This window comes from Procambarus clarkii, chromosome 52, assembly GCF_040958095.1.
Source record: "Procambarus clarkii isolate CNS0578487 chromosome 52, FALCON_Pclarkii_2.0, whole genome shotgun sequence".
NCBI classification, from domain to species: Eukaryota; Metazoa; Arthropoda; class Malacostraca; order Decapoda; family Cambaridae; genus Procambarus; species Procambarus clarkii.
The window spans coordinates 11854632-11876961 of record NC_091201.1 but is presented as its reverse complement, the minus strand read 5'-3'; the positions used below and the strand labels follow the sequence as shown (position 1 = coordinate 11876961).

The 22330-nt window shown below is 38.0% G+C and overlaps 1 protein-coding gene across 4 annotated transcripts in view; it reads left to right on the top strand.

Annotated features, from left to right (window-relative positions):
• The window catches only part of LOC123751622 (NFX1-type zinc finger-containing protein 1-like), a 311404-nt gene that overhangs the window by 88711 nt on the left and 200363 nt on the right, over positions 1–22330 (top strand). For all 4 annotated transcript variants that reach the window (XM_069304304.1, XM_069304303.1, XM_069304305.1 and 1 more), the window contains exon 4: positions 9030–9132. In XM_069304304.1, coding sequence (XP_069160405.1) covers positions 9030–9132 — 103 coding nt within the window. The remainder of the gene's footprint in view (positions 1–9029; positions 9133–22330) is intronic.

The window sequence follows — 22330 nt, the reverse complement described above, 5'->3', positions numbered from 1 at the left end:
ACTCACCTATTTGTGCTTGCGGGGGGTTGAGCTTTGGCTCTTTGGTCCCGCCTCTCAACTGTCAATCAACTGGTGCACAGATTCCTGAGCCTACTGGGCTCTGCCATGTGTGCGTGTGTGTGTGTACTCACCTATTCACCTATTTGTGCTTGCAGGATCGAGCATTGGCTCATGGATCCCGCCTTGTGTGTGTGTGTGTGTGTGTGTGTGTGTGTGTGTGTGTGTGTGTGTGTGTGTGTGTGTGTGTGTGTGTGTGTGTGTGTGTTTGTATTTACATAGTTGTATTCACCTAGTTGTGCTTGGGGGGATTGAGCTCTGCTCTTTTGGCCTGCCTCTGAACTGTCAATCAAATGTTACTAACTACTTTTTTTTCACACACTCACACAAACACACTAGGAAGCAGCCCGTAGCAACTGTCTAACTCCCAGGTACCTATTTAATGCTAGGTAACAGGAGCATCAGGGTGAAGGAGACTGTCCTTTGTTTTTCCGGTGGAGCCGAGGAATCGAACCCCGGTCCCTAGGTCCACGAGTTTAGAGTACTGTTCGCTCAGCCACCGCCAACAGGCGGTGAGTGTGAGTGTGTGTGTGTGTGTGTGTGTGTGTGTGTGTGTGTGTGTGTGTGTGTGTGTGTGTGTGTGTGTGTGTGTGTGTGTGTGTGTGTGTGTGTGTGTGTTTACTAGTTGTGTTTTTACGGGGGTTGAGCTTTGCTCTTTTGGCCCGCCTCTCAACTGTCAATCAACTGTTTACTAACTACTTTTTTTTTTTTTTTTTTTTTTTCCCACACCACACACACACACACACACCAGGAAGCAGCCCGTGACAGCTGACTACTTCCAGGTACCTATTTACTGCTAGGTAACAGGGGCATTCAGGGTGAAAGAAACTTTGCCCATTTGTTTCTGCCTCGTGCGGGAATCGAACCCGCGTCACAGAATTACGAATCCTGCGCGCTATCCACCAGGCTACGAGGCCCCTTGTGTGTGTGTGTGTGTGTGTGTGTGTGTGTGTGTGTGCGTGTGCAGATCTATAAACTTAATAACATTTATAAGTCATAAACACAAAGATGCATAGAGATGCAGGCGATGAGTCACAATAACGTGGCTGAAGTATGTAGACCAGACCACACACTAGAAATTGAAGGGACGACGACGTTTCGGTCCGTCCTGGACCATTCTCAAGTCGATCGACTTGAGAATGGTCCAGGACGGACCGAAACGTCGTCGTCCCTTCAATTTCTAGTGTGTGGTCTGGTCTACATGCATAGAGATGTTTGGTGATTGCTTGATACGAAAAAAGACGTGGTGGATGATATGTTATGAAACAGGTGATTAACTTTATAAAGATGCCTTAAATTGTTTGATACCATATAAAACGGAAAAGAACCTGCAAGATTAACTTAGCAAGATATATAAATGATATAGATGTCTTTGAAAGATTTTGATACAGAGTAACGAAAATATAACTAAGTTACTTTGCAGTAAGATTCCTTAGTTTAATATTTAAAATAATAATAGTAAAGATCTATTGCACACGTCACTATTTTTTTGAACTATGATGTCCTACCGAAGTTAAAGTATTGGAAGAGAGAGAGAGTAACAGTATAATTTGAAAACATAACATGCAAGACACTGGAAATGAAAGAAGTGTATTAAGAATGAACGGGATTTGAATGGAATGTATTGACTGGGCTATGGGGTGAGGGGTCGAAGGTCACCCAGGCTCATCCGCTCTCCTACGCTCTCTCTCTCTCGTCACAATCAGTCACACTCTTCGCATTCATCCCACACACACACTTGTTCACTTATCACTATCGTCACACTTTCACCACACTCTGAAATTTCGCTAATAAGAATCCCATAAGGTAATGGAATAATTTGAAAATGCTGTGTCATTTAACTTCGTCCAAAATATGATAAGTTAAATTAAAATTGTTATGACACAACACTTTACTATGACCAAAATTAGAAGTAACCCATTAAATCTAAGTAGCCCAATACATCTAAGAGGATTTTCATCCACTCCAGAGACTGGAACACTGTGGTCATTGATCCCTGTTTGTGATACCGTGTACCTGTGTCTAGGGGCAAAAAGTATTAACTAAGGTTTCCCAAAACAGCTAACTACAAATTCATAAACAGGAATAATTAAGAGTTTACAACGTACAAAATACGACTGTTTACAGTAGAATGGCCCGGGTTTAAGAGCTAGAGTATAAAAAAATTAGTTGTCCCTCGGACTCTCCTCGCATCAAGAGGATTGCAGCCGGGATCTCGCACCCGGCTCATGCTAAGCGTGCGATCGATTACGTTCATCCATAAGTCATCCATCTCTGCCGATGGAGGGGGTCGGGTCTAGTCTCCTTTTCCCTACTTTAACCCAGGTGGATAACGTGTCATATTTGAAAGGCATTAATGAGGGAGAGATGTGAGATGTGGTCATGAATTTAATAAAGGATAAATCGCCTGGTTTTGATGGATTACTAACCGAATTATCATGTCTTTCCATGGGATGTCCTTGGTAGATTTTGGGGATTAACTTTGTCATTCTACACTAGATGCGTTCCAGTGAATTTATATTCATTCTATAGTACAGCGACAAGAACTGAACTGCGTAATCTAAATGAGGCCTAAAAAGAGCAAGATAAAGCTGAAGAACATCACCAGGTGTCTTATTAATAACGCTTCAATAAACAAATCCCAGTGTCTTATTTGCCTTATTCCGAACATCTATGAATAGATTTTTTGGTTTTAAATTTTTACTAATCATAATCTCCAGATCCCATTTGCAATCCGACTCTATAATCTCAACACCATCTAACTCGTATCTTGTAACTCAATCATCATTTCCTAGCCTCAAAACTTTACATTTATCAACATTAAACTGCATCTGCCAATCTTTTGACCATTTCAAAACCTATTTAGATCGTCTTGAAGTGACAGTGAGTCTTTTCCGTATTTATTTCCCTCCCTAATTTTGTATCATCGGCAAATTTGCAAATATTGCTGCTCAAACCTGAATCTAAATCATTTATATGTATTATGAATAACAGAGGTCCCAGAACAGAGCTTTGAGGAACTCCACTCACAACATTTTCCTGCTCTAACTTAACCCCACTTATACTAACTATTTGTTTCCTTTGGTATAGTCATGTTCTAAATCCAACTTAATATAGCTCCCTATATACCGTGAGCCTCTATATATAGCCTCCCTATATACTGTGAGAACTTTTTAATCAGTCTTTCATGTAGCACTGTGTCAAAAGCTTTGCTAAAGTCAAGGTACACAACATCACAAACCTTACCACTGTGAGATTACAGCCTATGAGGTTGGCCAGATGTGAGATGGTGACCTATTGCGATGGCACTACTACAAGTGATCTCAGTCAGAAAGGGCTGCATTCACATGATTAAGTGCTCTGCGTGCAGCTTGTTACTTTAAGATCTGAATAGGTTGCGAAGAGCCGCCCGCCAGAGTCCAAATCCTTGGCACTAAATCGACTGAGTCGTGGAGCTCCTCGATCTGCTGGTGGCAGCTGTGAGGGGTAGCTCTGATAGGTACTCACACCAAATTTATATTGATGCGTGGCAATAAAATTGGCTTGAGTCCAAGTATCCATAGCAACATATAATTCACTTCAAGTGCAAGGCAGAGTCTAATAATGGGTACAAATGTATTTGAAGGTGTTGACGACAAGACAATTGTCGTTTAGTAACAATAACATTTATTCATAAAACTTAATAATAATACAAAGGCACAATAGTTTAACGTTACGTTATCGTCCGTTGTGGCACGCTTGCAATACTATCCAAGCCAGTAAAGTCGAACTTCTGGTTCTGGCAGCTCGCGGGTACAACATGAACTAACAGAAACAGTGGGCGACCACTCAGACGCAAGTAGCAGTACGCAACAGCTGCGGCAGCAATATAATAACAACAAGGACACAACAGGCAGACCTGTCACCAACACAGTCTTCCCTGCAACAGGTTAATTACGTTAAAGCTCGTCCTCTCCGGATGGCAGTCAAAACAATCAATTACATTACGGTACTATGACAAATACAAGGCAATTGATCTAATCAATTTCAATCAAAACAACACGTCTCAACCAAATACGTTAATTAGCAACACTAATTACGTTAATTACTGTCTCCTGGACAGTCAAAGAAAAGCAAGGTAATTCACGTTAATTACAATCTCTCAACACAGTCAAGCAATCCAGCAGGGCTTAACGAAGTTAAGTAATCAAACACTGGGTAATTGGCAATCAGTGAGCAACTGACCTAATTACTGTCAAACTGACAGTTAATTGACTCACGAAAAAATTACGTTATCACTGAGCTACTCACTAGGATCGCTTGACGAACACTGATTAGCCATCCCGTTGTTAATTACCTCACATTTCACTAATGACGGTATTTAGTACACTTCAATAAATAATTACAATTGAATACAACACTGGGTCACGTAGACCAACAGACACAGTAGCAAAACACATCACTAAACTCCAGTGATACCATAAACACATACAACACAGTCACTTTATAAAAAGACAAATAAATAAACACACAGAGAAGATAAATGGGTAATCACCCCCCTACTTTACAAACTGGTGGTCTCCTGGAACGATAAAGGAAGAATACATAAAAGGAATGGATACTGTACAGTGGTTGTATATATTAAACCTCACAAATCAATACACACAATTATATAAACATAAAATATTCTAAATGTGGTAAACGTGTAATATTACAAACACACTTCAGGCCAATATGCAGTAATCACACAGACTTACTGTAATTGCCTCACCTATGTGCTTTCTCCGACCTACGTATCTCTCCCGTTGCGGGTTACTGAAAAACGCCAGGCCGAACGGCTGACTGAAATCAACACAAGGAAATAATGCACTTCTTGATAATGACAGGAAATATTTAATGAGTACTCACTTTGCTGACCGGTTTAGATTCACTCAAATTCTCTCACTCTTTCTCAATAGACCCAGCTGTTGACAGAAGATCAGGCAGCAACACACCGACTGCCCGTGGTACGTTCCTTGTGCACAGGAACCCACGTGTGGGAGTGAGGAGTATTAGCGCGGTGTCACTGGACACTGAGGAGTTGAGCGGGTGAGGCAGTCTTTGCCGTTAAGATGTCCCCCTCGCTCCATGGTCCACTGTCTCCAAGGCACTGGAGCTTAAAACTATGTAAATGCTGTAACTATTTTCCCAGTAATGCTACGGCAGCCACTGTAAGTTTTCTGGAAAGCTGAGGGTGTCTGTATTTCACTGACACCAAGCAACATCATCTAGTTCCCATATTTAAGAAAGCCAGAGTGAGTGCACTCCCATGCACTCTCTGAAAGCATCTGAAAACAAATTGACGGTATGCTTTCTTCTATCAATCATGTGTAAGCTAGCTAGAGGTACAACCTCTGATAACCACTATCAACTGCCTCACCTATGATGGAATAAAATGATAGCAAAGTTGTTAAACATGAACTGCCATTTGTAAAACCATATTGTAAATCATTTATTAATTTATGTTTTTCAAGATGAAGACGAATGATATTTGCAATTTTTTATTCAAGTCACTTTCCCACAGTAGACGTTAAGCTAATTGGGCGACAGTTTGATGCAAGTAATCTATCTCCTTTCTTGAAAATTGGTACCACATTTGCAACCTACCACGACTCTGGCACTCTGCCTGGCTCTAATGATTTATTAAATATGGTTGACAATGGCTGGCAGAGCTCTTCTTTGCATTCTTTAAGCATCCTGGCAAACACTTCGTCCGGCCCTAGGGATTTGTTTGGCTTGAGTTTCACTATTTGGTTAATAACATCATCCCTGGTAACTGCTAAGCTAGTCAACCTATCCTCTTCGCTACCGACATAGACTTGTTTGGCTGAAGGCATAATGTTAAGTTCCTCTTTAGTAAATACCGAGATAATTTTTGTATTAAAAATACCACTCATCTCTTCGTCGTTATCAGTTATCTGTCCTGTCTCAGTTTTAATGAACCTATCCTTTCTCCTCATCTTTGTTCGATATAACAGAAAACACTTTAGGATTTGTCTTTGCTTGCCCTGCTATGCGAATTTCATGGTTTCCTTTTGCCCTTCTTATCTCCTTTTTAACATTTCTAACCATTTGAACGAATTCTTGTTCTAAACTGACTTCCCCAATCTTAATCCTTTTGTACCAAATGTGCATGATGGACTTGAACGTTAGTGTATTAAAGTTACCCTGGCCAGGTTTATGGTTCAGGACAGTATAGTTTATTAAGACTCTGTGTTTACTGGTGAAAAACACATAAGAAAACCTTGGCTCCGGATTGGGAAGCACTTAATAGATATATAATTGAACCGATGAATATGTTGCTAATTAAGAAATTAACTTGGTGTCAGAAAGCTTAAATAATCAGTTGTATTCTTTTTAATGTCTCTGTCTCTGTCCCTTTCTGTCTCTGTCTGTCTGTCTCTCTCTCTCATCTAAATTCAATAAAGATTATTAACCATTTATTGCAATAATTAAATAATTATAATTATTTATATAAAAAACGTTTGCTCTGAAACGTTAAATCACAAAATAAAAAATATTATTAAAACGTTATGCTAGTTTTATAACGATTTTACAAATTCACAAATAATTTTAACATAATATACAGTGCATTTAAAACAAAATTTTTAGTTTTTAAAAGTTTTAAATCTAAAAAAGTGTTTGCTGAGCTTTAACAAATAAAACTTTTTTGCATTGTATGTGACTTGCTGTCTACGTCCTTGATTCAAATAATGTGAATTACAGTAGTTAATGCTAAAAGCTACTGACCTCGGATTATTGCTGAGTTAGCTTGACATTGTGTAAAGCTCAGGTCTGGGAACTCCGGCTTCCCAATACGAAGTCTTAAAATGTTAGGTCTTTGTGGGGAAATCTGGCTCTAGTTTGATGCTAATAAATAATGTATAATACTAATATGCTCGAAGGACCAGAATGCAATAATGAACTGTAAATTCTATAAGTTTTAAAGCCACTTTCTCTAACACATTTTGGGGGGGTCTTCTTTGAGGTTAATCTACGTAATGCATATAATGTATAATAAATTGCATACATGATGGGAATAATAGATGAATGTATATAGATTATAAATCATTAATTATGCAATGGTTAGTTAAATGCAATGTTTGTCTACTAGAAACGTGAAAAACTGCTTAGTTGTGGAGTAGGTATCACAGCGTGCGTCTTGCAAATCGTATACTCGTAGATGTAAACTTGTTGCACAGGCTACTGGAGGAAACACATGATCGTGGTAGACGTTACTGTCTTGCATACGCTTGTACTCCAGCTGAAATACAAATATTAGGTAAATTTCACTCCAAACCCTAGAATCATTCATTTAATTCTAAATTCTAAATGGATTTGGGGACCAACAGTAAAATTACGTAGGATTATATGTTGCCAAACATCGTCACGACAGGGAAATAACCTAATTAAATTTTACAGGCCTCTAAAATCAGTTAAGGATACCTCTCTTCCCTGCCGAAGGTGGTGTCCGTAAATAATTGAAGTTGTGGAATCTGTCTGGGGCCTGTAGGTAGCCAGATGCTCCAAATTTAGACCAATGTGGAAAAGTCAACTTCAGAACACCTATACAATGGTGGTTCTCGTGTGTCTCTCCCCTTCCTGCTCGGGTGACGCATGCGCAAAAGCTTTCAGTAGGGAGCTTTAGCTCCCGAGCATTAATTACATTTATTCATTTAATTCTAAACAGGGAAGGAAGTGTTATGACGAATATTTATGTCAAAAATAAATGTGTTATACGGTAATATATTTTCCCGTAGGGCAAGTTGGTTAATTCAGACCGCGCAAATTAAACGAGAAAGATTTAAATGAAGAATAATTTGTATTATAATATTACTCACTGGAACAGCTATTTAGCTGGATAAACGATTTCCAGAAAACAGTAATATATTAAATGAAGTAAACTTATTAATAAATGATTATTCTTAATAAAGAAAAGTAAATGGTTGGACTTTATTGGGTCTACAGATATGTGGAAAATTATTCCCTGTGACTGGATGACGCAACACTGCCATGATTCTAGGAAAAACTGTGTGACGTTCCACATCCTAATGCGATGAATTTTGTATCACTAAACTACGGATTAGTAGTGTTAGTTAATTATGACACTTAGTACAGGAAATACATCTCATTTCACTAAGGATTAGTAAATGAGTGTTGTATGATTATGACGCCTAATACAGGAAATACATCCTATTGTATTAGGGATTAGTAAATAAGTGTTGGATATTTCCAACAGTCTTTGCCTTAATATTATATTTTGTTCAGTACTTAACACAAAATCAAAACTTTTTTTTTAAGTTGGCCTCCTTCCAACTGGGCTCAGTAGGTTGGGATTAGAGTACTAATCCATGCTCACATAGCCATTTACAACTAAATATATTCCTGGACTGTCAATAACATGCACAAGTATTTCTTAAAGCAAACTTCAGTAAGGAACTTTATTAAATATATGAAAAGAATTTCAGGCACCTTGGCAAGTAATATATAATGTTATTAGGGAAAATATATGTTCAATGACAACAGGGAAATATGAGTCATTGGTTAAGCGGTATGTTCAACATATGGTAAATCATGCACCATTTTATTTAATTGCTGTAGCTTGTTTTTTTTGTCATTTATTATGCACCACACACACTAATCCTACAAGAAGAATTTGGAAAGTTCGCAGAGACAATGACAGGCTCAGGAACTGACTCATGTCGTTGTGGAAATTTTATAGTAAATCTTTACCGTGATCCACCTTAATGGCTGAAACTGTTCCAGATACATTATGTACACATGTTTGCTGCTCTGGATGAAGCCATGCCGACTAAGTGTTAGATAATTTGAATGCCCAGCTATGTGTTCTGGCGCTTTTTTCAATTGAACTTCACTGCCACCGTATCCTTTAAATATTCTTCATCAAATTCTTTTTCAATATTTAAATAGTAAGGTTTCATATTTGTCGACAGGTGACCATCAGCAGCTCCAGCCAAGTGCGACAGTGTACGAACTTGCCCAAAAATATGGACTAGAGATGTCTCTCTTTGAGCGCATGATTCAAAACAATATGACGTAAGTACATTCATTTACGTATTGATCACATGCATACATTGCAAATACTGAAGTACACATGTGACCTGGTGATATGATACATAAGAACATAACAAATATGGACAAATATTGTAAATCAAATACAATATCATTCATTGATAGCTGGGAACACTTCAACGGAAGAAATGACATATGCTCGGGATGGGGTGCATTTATCTAGGGCTGGGGTTGTTGCTGCTGCCAACTCGTTGATTCCTGTGGTTGGAGGGGTTCGGTTGCGTTTAAACTGTTAGTAGATAGTGTTATGTGAATTTATATGGAGAAAGGAGGTAATAAAAATGTGTTTGTGGGGGGAAACAAATTGGCAAAATGTACAGGGAAGGAGAAGGGCCTCAAAATAACAACACACTTAAGGTATATTATAAGAACAGTAAGAGTCTAAAAAAACAAAATAAACTATTTAAATGCTCTTGTCTGTACAGAAAAAATAGATATTACTGCAATTACCGAAAAATGGATGAATGTAAAAAATAGAGAACTATTAGCTGAATATCAAATAAATGGATCTAAACTATTTCACACAGATAGATATATTAGACGAGGAGGGGGAAGTGGCCATATAAGTTAGGGAAACCTTGAAATGTTGTCTCAAAGAGGTAATCAAAACTGAGCAACACATAGAAACTATTTGGCTAGAAATAAACGAAAAAGTTAAAAAATCTTATAATAGGAGTTATATACAGGCCGCCAAACTGAGACAGAATATAAGCAAAGCATCTATGGGAAGAACTATCTAGAGCATCTAGGTCAAGCAATATTTGTGTCATGAGTTACTTTAATTTTAGTGGAATAAACTGGCTTAACAAAACAGGGAAAAATGAAGCAGAAGATTTTCTAGAATTAATTGATGATTGCTTCCTTAAGCAATACATTAAGGAACCATCATGTGAAAATACTATTTTAGACTTAGTGTTAACTAACAGGGAAACACAAATTAATGACATCGAAATAGGAAGTGAGCTAGGGAACAATGATCACCAATAAATCAGATTTAGCATAGAATAGAATAGAATAGAATAGATTTGTAGGAGAAAATTCATTTAAAGTGCCAGATTTTCGAAAAGCCTAAAGCCTAAATTAATTGCCTAAGAATTTTTGTGGGTGAATTAGATTGGAAAATCTTGGGTATGGTTGGTGGGCCGGTCTTGGAGCGAAACGTGAACCCAGAAATGGGTGACGTAAAAAGGGATTTCGATGTGGATTCAGAATATAACTTATTTTAAAATATTCTAAGCAAAGTACAGGAATGTGGTATACCATACAGATTTAATAGATCGAATAATAATGACCCGAAATGGATAACAAAGGACCCGAAGAACCTTATAGGTAGAAAGAGAGCTTAGTACAAAGGGATTAGGAATTGGGAAAGTCAATTTAAAACAAGAATTGTGCAACTGTTAAGAAATGTAAAAAAAAAAAGAGATAAGGAGATCAAAAAGAAACTGTGAAGTTCGCATAGAAGGGCTAGCAAAGACAAATCCTAAAGTTTTTCAGTTATATTGAACAGAGATTAGGGAAAGGATAGGTCCATTAAAAATTGAGACAGGTCATATAACTGATAATGACGAAGAGATGAGTAGTATTTTTAATATATATTTTATCTCTGTATTACTAAGAGGAACTTAACATAATGCCTTTAGCCGAGCAAGTCTATGTGGATGGGAAGAGGACAGGTTAACTAGTTTAGCAGTTATCAGGGGAGATGTTATTAAACAAATTGTGAAACTCAAGCCAAACAAATCCCCTGGGCCGGAAGAAGTGTTTGCCAGGGTGCAAAAAGAATGTTTTGCAAGCCGTTGTCTACCAAATTTAATAAATCATTAGAGTCAGGCAGAGTGCCAGAGTCGTGGAAGGTTGCTAATGTGGTACCAATTTTCAAGGAAAGAGACAGATCACTTGCGTCAAATTATCGACCAATTAGCCTAACGTTTACTGTGGGAAAGTTACCTTGAGGTTACCTTGAGGTGCTTCCGGGGCTTAGCGTCCCCGCAGCCCGGTCGTCGACCAGGCTGCGACCGTAAAATCAAGTAAATTACATTTACTTGAATCGACAATTGCAAATACTATTAGTCTTCATCTTGAAAAAACCTAAATTAATAAATGATTCACAACATGGTTTTACTAATGGCTGTTCATGTTTAACAAATTTACTATAACTTTATTCCAGCATAAGGGAGGCAGGTGATAGTGGTAAAGTTTGTGATGTTGTGTACTTTGACTTTAACAAAACTTTTGATACAGTGCTACAAAATTCTTATGATTAGTAAGAATTTAAAACAAAAGGATCAATGCATAAATGTTCGTAATAAGGTAAATCGGACACTTGGATTTATTAATCGCAGCGTTAGTAACAAGACACCTGGTGTGGTTCTCAAGCTATATCTTGCTCTAGTTAGGCCCCATTTAGATTATGCAGTTCAGTTTTGGTCGCCATATTATAGAATGGATATAAATTCACTTGAACGTGTCCAGCGTAGGATGACTAAGTTAATTCCCCAAATTAGAAATCTTTCATATGAAGAAAGATTAACAAAGCTTAAGTTGCATTCACTGGAAAGGCGAAGAGTTAGGGATGACATGATAAAGGTTTACAAGTGGGTGAATGGACATAACAAAGGGGATATTAATAGGGTATTAAAAGTATCAACACAGGACAGAACACGAAACAATGGATATAAATTGGATAAGTTTAGATTTAGGAAAGACTTGGGTAAATACTGGTTCAGTAACAGGGTTGTTGATTTGTGGAACCAATTGCCGCGTAACATTGTGGAGGTGGGGTCCCTCGATTGTTTCAAGCACGGGTTGGACAAGTATATGAGTGGGATTGGGTGGTTATAGAATAGGAGCTGCCTCGTATGGGCCAATAGGCCTTCTGCAGTTACCTTTGTTCTTATGTTCTTATGTTCTTAAAAGAACAAAGGTAACTGCAGAAGGCCTATTGGCCCATACAAGGCAGCTCCTATTTATAACCACCCGATCCCACTCATATACATGTCCATCCTACGGTTGAAACAATCGAAGGACCCCACCTCCACCACGTTACGTGGTAAATGGTTCCACAAATCAACAACCCTGTTACCGAACCAATATTTACCCAAGTCTTTCCTAAATCTAAACTTATCCAATTTATATCCATTGTTTCGTGTTCTGTCTTGTGTTGATACTTTTAATACCCTATTAATATTCCCTTTGTTATGTCCAGTAATCCACTTGTAAACCTCTATTATGTCACCCCTAACTCTTCACCTTTCCAATGAATACAATTTAAGCTTTGTTAATTCTTCTTCATATAAAAAAATTCCAATTTGGGGAAATAACTTTGTCATCCTATGCTGGACCCGTTCAAGTGAATTTATATCCATTCTATAGTATGGTGACCAAAACTGAACTGCATAATCTAAATGGGGCCTAACCAGAGCAAGATATAGCTGAAGAACCACACCAGGTGCCTTGTTCATGTCTTGGAGCGAGACATGAACCCAGCGATAGGTGACTTAAATGGGGATTTCGATGTGGATTCAATATATAACTTATTTAAGAATATTCTAAACAAAGCACAGGAACGTAGTATACCATACAAATTGAATAGATCGTATACTAATGACCCAAAGTGGATAACAAAGAATTTGAAGAACCTTATAGGTAAAAAGAGAGCTTGGTACAAAAGGATTAAAAATGGGGAGGTCACTTTAGAACAGGAATTCGTACAACTGGTTAGAAATGTTAAAAAAGAGATAAGGAAAGCAAAAAGAAACTATGAAGTTCGCATAGCAGGGCAAGCAAAGACAAATCCTAAAGGGTTTTTTCAGTTATATCGTACTAAGACTAGGGAAAGGATAGGTCCATTAAAAACTGAGACAGGTCAAATAACAGATAGTGATGAAGAGATGAGTAGTATTTTTAATAAATATTTTGTATCTGTATTTACTAAAGAGGAACTTAACAATATGCCTTCAGCCGAACAAGTCTATGTGGGTGGGGACGAGGACAGGTTCACGAGTTTAGCAGTTACCAGGGAGGATGTTCTTAAACAAATAGTAAAACTCAAACCAAACAAATCCCCAGGGCCGGATGAAGTGTTTGCTAGGGTGCTTAAAGAATGCAAAGAGGAGCTTTGTGACCCACTGTCAACCATATTTAATAAATCAATAGAGTCAGGCAGAGTGCCAGAGTTTTGGAAAGTTGCTAATGTGATACCAGTTTTTAAGAAAGGAGATAGATCACTTGCGTCTAACTATCGACCAATTAGCCTAACGTCTATTGTGGGAAAGTTACTCGAATCTATAATAGCAAATAAAATTCGTCTTCATCTTGAAAAACATAAATTAATAATTGAGTCGCAACATGGTTTTATAAATGGCCGTTCATGTTTAACAAATTTGTTATCTTTTTATTCTAGCATTGTTGAGGCAGTTGATAGTGGTAAGGATTGCGATGTTGTATACCTTGACTTTAGCAAAGCTTTTGATACAGTGCCACATGAAAGACTGATTAAAAAAATAGAGTCTCATGGTATTGGGGGTGCTATATTAAGCTGGATTAGGGCATGGCTATACCAAAGGAAACAGAGAGTTAGTATAAATGGAATCAAGTCAGAGTGGGAAAATGTTGTAAGTGGAGTGCCTCAAGGCTCTGTCCTGGGACCTCTGTTGTTTATAATATATATAAATGATTTAGATGTCGGAAAATCCGACACCATTTAATAATCACAGATAATAACTGTATTACCAACAAGTTACCCATAGAAAACGTAACTTGTAGTGGAATTACCGTCTAAAGAAAACGGGATATCATCACCACATACTATTATAATTCACCACCTATTATGGTGGGAATTATTCTTAAATACATTAGTCTTTGGACTTTACCATCATAAAAACATCTTATATAAATTAACTTAATTATCAATATTAAAGTAGAGTAAATGTGACCCTTCTATCACTTTCTGAAATCTGGACAAAGTAGGCCAGGCGTCAGTGGGGAAGGAGGGCAGCCATTGTTATACGAGACCAGAGGCTCACACGGGAGCAAATTCGGCTCCTGTTAATTTTACTTGGACGTAGTGTTATGGATACCAAAGGTGTACCATCTGTCAACACGCTGTCAACAAATCAAGTTAAGTGTTCTATCCGAAACCCGTTTATCATTCATTTATGGCCATTAATGTCAGGATATAGGGTGACCCGGTTAGATCACATGGAAGCCTCAAACTAAAGGTAATTAAGCCAGGTCTTCATGTTCCATGTACTGTTTTCTCTGATATACTTGTCATATATAGGTATCTGGCTTCACAGCTAGCGCACTTTTGACAGGTCAAGACGAGGATGCAAGATTTGTGCACCAGTTACTGGGTGATATGGAAGCTACCTCAAAGAGGATAATTTGGTGTCTACACCCTAGTTATACCTGGTGGACTAACCTTCTGTACTATAAGATAAGGAACCTCTTTAATGTATGTAGTTATTTCTGTAGTTTGATTGGCTGCATATATATATTAATTTAATAACCCCCCCCTAATGTGTAGAGGATCGATTTGTGAGATTATGAGATTATTGCAGAAATACAGTCCACTTAACATTATACAAATTGCTATCGAAGTATATAAATTAACGTAAATATAAATTCATATAAATTAAATAAATATAAATCTCACAGGTCGGTTCCCACATTATTTGGTCATCTTCGAACCGGATGACGGATTATTTGATCCCTTGAACCCACATTTGGTCATCTTAGTACCGGATGAACCAGTTATCCAGTGGATTCATTAAATATACTAGTGCAGTGTTATTTAAACAAAGGCCAGCCAGTCAAAGACGGAAGCGTAGCCTCGAGGGAGCTCAGGAGCCTCCCTCAGCCGAGTTCAGCCTTAGTCAGCGGTTTCATGCACACCCACAGATTTGGTGGCGTGTTATTCTGTGAAATGACAGCGCTAATATAGAAACCAGCCAAATTAGTGACTGTGTCTTCGCGAGATTGTTCACGGATTTCGTGGTGTTACATTTCGCGAGAGATTATCTACGAATTTTGTGGAGTTTATTTCGCGAGGTCACTAATAATATTTAATACTTCTAGATAATATTAGAAGTTTCATAGAGGCTAATTAAGAGGCTATTATCAATAATTGTGTATATTATTTCTCCAAAATAGAGAATCATTTAATATAAATTGCACTAGTGTTCTCAATATAATATTTACTAATTGCCAACCCACAACAGGGTAGGATATGACTAGTTGAACTATTATTGTTCATCCTAGTCCCATTATTACAATAGTCAGTTGTACTATATTGAACAACCTAACACCATTAATGAATGGTCCAGACCCTATTTTGGGTGTAATTTTTATCAACTCGAGTTGAGTTGTATATATAATAAATTACTTATGATCATTACACCTTTGAGTGATTAATTAGTGTCTCTACCATCCTAGGGTGATATAGAAGAGCTAACCTAAAGGTACTTCCAGTGACACTGGTTTATCACTCAAATCATTAGTGTGTATGATTGTATATATATAATGTGTATTAATTTTAAGTGCTAACCTCTAGTAGAGGTAGGATTATTGCCTAGTGAGTGCAGAATTTACCCTAGGCTACCATTAGTGTTTGTTCAGTATTATGAGCAGCCCAAGTACAAGTCCCACAAGGCTTCACCAACTAGCCAGTATGGATAATGCAGGGAGAATGAAAAGAACCCTTGCAGGTCTTAAAGGCCACTTAACAAGACAGATCAAGAAATGTGAAGATTTGTCACAACAATCTCAAGTTGATTATGCTGACCTGGAAAGCTATTATCAAGCAGCTGCAGGTAAATTTGAGCAAATCAAATGTCAAATAGCAACATATGTGGCTGAACTTGCCAACACTAATTTATCAGAAACAGAAATAGACGACATTATGGTTGATCTTGCGAATTATGAAGATCACACTCAGGCCACGTTACAGCCTTATGTCAAATTAGTTGCCCAGAACAAGGCAACAGCAACAACAACAACAGTTGCATCTAATACGAGTCAAGCAGAAGCTCGACTCCCTCCAATTAATTTACCCACTTTCTCAGGAAAAGATGAGGAAGATTGGGATGAATTTTGGAACAAATTCGTTGACCTTGTAGACTCAAAACAATCTTTACCAAAGAGTAGTAAATTCTCTTATTTGCAAGGCCAATTATCAGGTGAGGCTAAAACAGTAGTATCCCATCTGAGATTAACTAATGACGGCTATGATCTGGCAGTAAAACTCCTCAAGGATAATTATGCTGATCCAGAAGTAAGAACATCACATTTAGTTCATGAGATGTTGCATTTACCCCCACCGGAGGCTTCAGCTGATTCACTCCAAGTTTTCAAGCTGGAGATAGAATCATTGATCAATGCCCTCAGCCTGACAGCAGATACAAACGGGGCTGAGTGGGTCTTGAAAATAATTGTCCAGGAGAAAATACCTAGGGACATATTGAGACAAATGAGTGCTCATTACAATAAAAGCATCTTATCCATGAATGAAATATCTGAAGGTTTAAAGTCAGTAGTTCATCAATTACGAACACATGACAAATTAAAACCACCAAGTAAACCCTCAGAAACCAACAATAGTAAACCACAGAGTACCAAAGGTACTCCAAATCAATCTAGACAATATAATTCAACACCAAAGTGGAACAGTAGCAGTGTGGGCGTATATGCAGTGGGACCCTCCAAGCCTATAGTTACTGTGTCACCCAAGAACGTGACACCAAAGGGTACTGGAAGCTATGGAACATGTTTGTTCTGCAATGAGAAACATTCAATGTACCACTGCTCTAATTTTCCTGATAGTGACGCCCGTGTTGAGCGACTCAAGGATTTGCAACATTGCACGAGGTGCCTCAGGAAACATAACATCAAGGACTGTGATACCCAATTACACACCTGTAATAGGTGTAACAAAGGTCAGCACCATGCAGCATTGTGCAGAGACACCAAAACAACGTATCCAAACCCCAAGGTGGAAGATAGCATTCCCACCACAGTACAGTACTGCAAGGTGCAACAAACAAAGAGTGTCCAATCGGCAAAGTCTAAAGGTAATACGACTTTGCCTACTGCCCAAATTACCATCCTGAATAAGAGGGCCAAGGTCCATACCCGTGGGTTGTTTGACCAAGGATCCCAGAGAACATATATCACCAAAAAGTTGGCAGATGAATTACAATTAAGGCCTGTAGCCCAGATGTCATTCAACATCTCAGGGTTTGTAACAGATGCAGGACCTCAAGTCTACCAGGTGGTACAACCATCAGTACGCTTAGGCAGGTACGTCTGTCGAGTACAAGCCATTGTGGTGGACAAAATACCAGTAGACCTACAAGTTCAAGGTCTGAGAGCAACAGCCAAATTCCTGAGAAATAGAGGAATAAAATTGGCAGATAATATTAAGTCTGATCACCTCACCGACTTCGGTCTCCTTGTAGGGACAGACTATTGTCATCGATTCATCGGTAGCCCTACTAAATATCAGGGTATAACCATGTTAAACTCTGCAGGAGGTAAATTACTCTCAGGCCCAGTATCAAGCCTGAGGAGACCTATGCCTGCAGATAAACAATACCAGTAGAAATCTAAATTTGTCAGCTGATTATATTTCTCCAGTAGCATTATACTAAGGAGATTACAGCTGACTATACCAACAGAGGTTGATGTTAGTATCATCATTTAAAGCTGGAGATGAGTTCATGAGGCCTCAGTGGCAAATCAGTGAACAGTAGCCTAAAACAGCTACAAGTCACTGCGACCAATGTCACTGAACCCACTGCAGTCTCAGAACCATACTTTACTTTAATGATGAGCTATTCAATCTTCTGAATCAATTAACTAAATTAAACCCCAATAAATCTGATGACTGATTTGATACATTTATTATTTAATCAAGATGTATTCCATGGGCCTCAGTGTTTATATATCAGTGACCAGTTACCTGAAGAAACTTCAAGTTATATCTAATGTCACTGATCTCACTGCAGTCCCTGAATCATACTTGACTGTAGTACTTGATCACATCCAGTCTTCTGGGTTAAATAATATGTAATAAGGCTTGAATATTAGCCTTTCAAGAGTTGACAGGGAAATGAAATCGCATTAGACTTCTAACCCTTGCAACTCTAGTACGGGACATCCGTCCTGTACGAACAGACGCACAAATGTGTGATTACTAACTACTAACATCAAATTAATCAAATAATTCGAAGGAGGAGTATCGGTGTTCGTCTGTTCTAAACAGGACTTCGACCCGTGAGCAGCCCCCTTGGGAATTATGTCGGAAAATCCGACACCATTTAATAATCACAGATAATAACTGTATTACCAACAAGTTACCCATAGAAAACGTAACTTGTAGTGGAATTACCGTCTAAAGAAAACGGGATATCATCACCACATACTATTATAATTCACCACCTATTATGGTGGGAATTATTCTTAAATACATTAGTCTTTGGACTTTACCATCATAAAAACATCTTATATAAATTAACTTAATTATCAATATTAAAGTAGAGTAAATGTGACCCTTCTATCACTTTCTGAAATCTGGACAAAGTAGGCCAGGCGTCAGTGGGGAAGGAGGGCAGCCATTGTTATACGAGACCAGAGGCTCACACGGGAGCAAATTCGGCTCCTGTTAATTTTACTTGGACGTAGTGTTATGGATACCAAAGGTGTACCATCTGTCAACACGCTGTCAACAAATCAAGTTAAGTGTTCTATCCGAAACCCGTTTATCATTCATTTATGGCCATTAATGTCAGGATATAGGGTGACCCGGTTAGATCACATGGAAGCCTCAAACTAAAGGTAATTAAGCCAGGTCTTCATGTTCCATGTACTGTTTTCTCTGATATACTTGTCATATATAGGTATCTGGCTTCACAGCTAGCGCACTTTTGACAGGTCAAGACGAGGATGCAAGATTTGTGCACCAGTTACTGGGTGATATGGAAGCTACCTCAAAGAGGATAATTTGGTGTCTACACCCTAGTTATACCTGGTGGACTAACCTTCTGTACTATAAGATAAGGAACCTTATTAATGTATGTAGTTATTTCTGTAGTTTGATTGGCTGCATATATATATTAATTTAATAACCCCCCCCTAATGTGTAGAGGATCGATTTGTGAGATTATGAGATTATTGCAGAAATACAGTCCACTTAACATTATACAAATTGCTATCGAAGTATATAAATTAACGTAAATATAAATTCATATAAATTAAATAAATATAAATCTCACAGGTCGGTTCCCACATTAGATTCAGGTTTGAGTAGCAACATTTGCAAATTTGCCGATGATACGAAAATCGGTAGGGAAATTAATTCGGAGGAGGACTCACTATCACTTCAAGTTGATCTAGATAGGGTTTTGAAATGGTCGAAGGATTGGCAGATGCAGTTTAATGCTGATAAATGTAAAGTTCTGAGGTTAGGTAATGATAGGGTTACAAGATACGAGCTAGATGGTGTTGAGATTGCGAAGTCGAATTGCGAAAAGAATCTGGGAGTTATGATTAGTAAGAATTTAAAACAAAAGGATCAATGCATAAATGTTCGTAATAAGGCAAATCGGACACTTGGATTTATTAATCGCAGGGTTAGTAACAAGACACCTGGTGTGGTTCTCAAGCTATATCTTGCTCTAGTTAGGCCCCATTTAGATTATGCAGTTCAGTTTTGGTCGCCATATTATAGAATGGATATAAATTCACTTGAACGAGTCCAGCGTAGGATGACTAAGTTAATTCCCCAAATTAGAAATCTTTCATATGAAGAAAGATTGACAAAGCTTAAGTTGCATTCACTGGAAAGGCGAAGAGTTAGGGGTGACATGATAGAGGTTTACAAGTGGATGAATGGACATAACCGGGGGGATATTAATAGGGTATTAAAAGTATCAACACAGGACAGAACACGAAACAATGGATATAAATTGGATAAGTTTAGATTTAGGAAAGACTTGGGTAAATACTGGTTCAGTAACAGGGTTGTTGATTTGTGGAACCAATTGCCGCGTAACATTGTGGAGGTGGGGTCCCTCGATTGTTTCAAGCACGGGTTGGACAAGTATATGAGTGGGATTGGGTGGTTATAGAATAGGAGCTGCCTCGTATGGGCCAATAGGCCTTCTGCAGTTACCTTTGTTCTTATGTTCTTATGTTACTAAGGCTTTGATTAATAAATCCCAGTGGCCTATTTGCCTTATTTCGAACATTCATGCATTGATCTTTTGGTTTTAAATTCTTACAAATTATAACTCCCAGATCCCTTTCGCAATCCGGCTTCGCAATCTCAACACCATCTAACTCGTATCTTGTAACTCTATCATCATTACCTAGCCTCAAAACTTTACATTTATCAGCATTAAACAGCATCTGCCAATCCCTTGACCATTTCAAAACCCTATTTAGATCAATTTAAAGTGATAGTGAGTCTTCTTCCGTGTTAATTTCCCTACCGATTTTTGTATCATCGGCCAGTTTGCAAATGTTGCTACTCAAACCTGAGACTAAATCATTTACATATATTATAAACAACAGAGTTCCAAGGACAGAGCCATGAGGCACTCCACTAAAAACATTTTCCCACTCAGACTTAACCCCATTTATACTAACTCTCTGTTTCCTTTGGTATAGCCATGCCCTAATCCAGCTTAATATAGCAGTCAAGGTACACAACATCACAATCCTTACTACTATCAACTGCCTCAACTATGCTGGAATAAAAAGATAGCAAATTTGTTAAACATGAACGGCCATTTGTAAAACCATGTTGCGATTCATTTATTAATTTATGTGTTTCAAGATGAAGACGAATTTTATTTGCAATTATCGATTCAAGTAACTTTCCCACAATAGACGTTAGGCTAATTGGTCGATAGTTAGACGCAAGTGATCTATCTCCTTTCTTAAAAACTGGTATCACATTAGCAACTTTCCAAAACTCTGGCACTCTGCCTGACTCTATTGATTTATTATATATGGTTGACAGTGGGTCACAAAGCTCCTCTTTGCATTCTTTAAGCACCCTGGCAAACACTTCATCCGGCCCTGGGGATTTGTTTGGTTTGAGTTTTACTATTTGTTTAAGAACATCCTCCCTGGTAACTGTTAAACTCGTCAACCTGTCCTCGTCCCCACCCACATAGACTTGTTCGGCTGAAGGCATATTGTTAAGTTCCTCTTTAGTAAATACAGATACAAAATATTTATTAAAAATACTACTCATCTCTTCATCACTATCTGTTATTTGACCTGTCTCAGTTTTTAATGGACCTATCCTTTCCCTAGTCTTAGTACAATATAACTGAAAAAACCCTTTAGGATTTGTCTTTGCTTGCCCTGCTATGCGAACTTCATAGTTTCTTTTTGCTTTCCTTATCTCTTTTTTATACATTTCTAACCAGTTGTACGAATTCCTGTTCTAAAGTGACCTCCCCATTTTTAATCCTTTTGTACCAAGCTCTCTTTTTACCTATAAGGTTCTTCAAATTCTTTGTTATCCACTTTGGGTCATTAGTATTCGATCTATACAATTTGTATGGTATACTACGTTCCTGTGCTTTGTTTAGAATATTCTTAAATAAGTTATATATTGAATCCACATCGAAATCCCCATTTACGTCACCTATCGCTTGGTACATGTCTTGCTCCAAGACCGGCCCCCACCCCATACCCAAGACTTTCCAATCAATTTGACCCAAAAAATTTCTTAGGCTATTAAAATCAGCTTGAATTGGTAGATGCAATTTAATTCTGAAAAATGTAAGGTTTTGAGGCTAAGTAACGATGATAGTTACAAGATACGAGCTAGACGGTGTTGAGATTACGAAGTCTTATTGCAAAAGGGTTCTAGGAGTTATGATTAGTGAAAATTTAAAACAAAAATTCAATGCATAAATGTTCATAATAAGGCAAATAGGATACTGGGGTTTATTTATCGAAGCGTTAGCAATAAAACACCTGGTGTTGTTCTTCATCAATATCATGCTTTGGTTAGACCCCATTTAGATTATACAGTTCAGTTTTGGTCGCTGTACTATTGAATGGATACAAATTCACTAGAACGCGTCCAGCGTAAGATGCCAAAGTTAATCCCCCAAATTAAAAACATGTCATATGAAGAAAG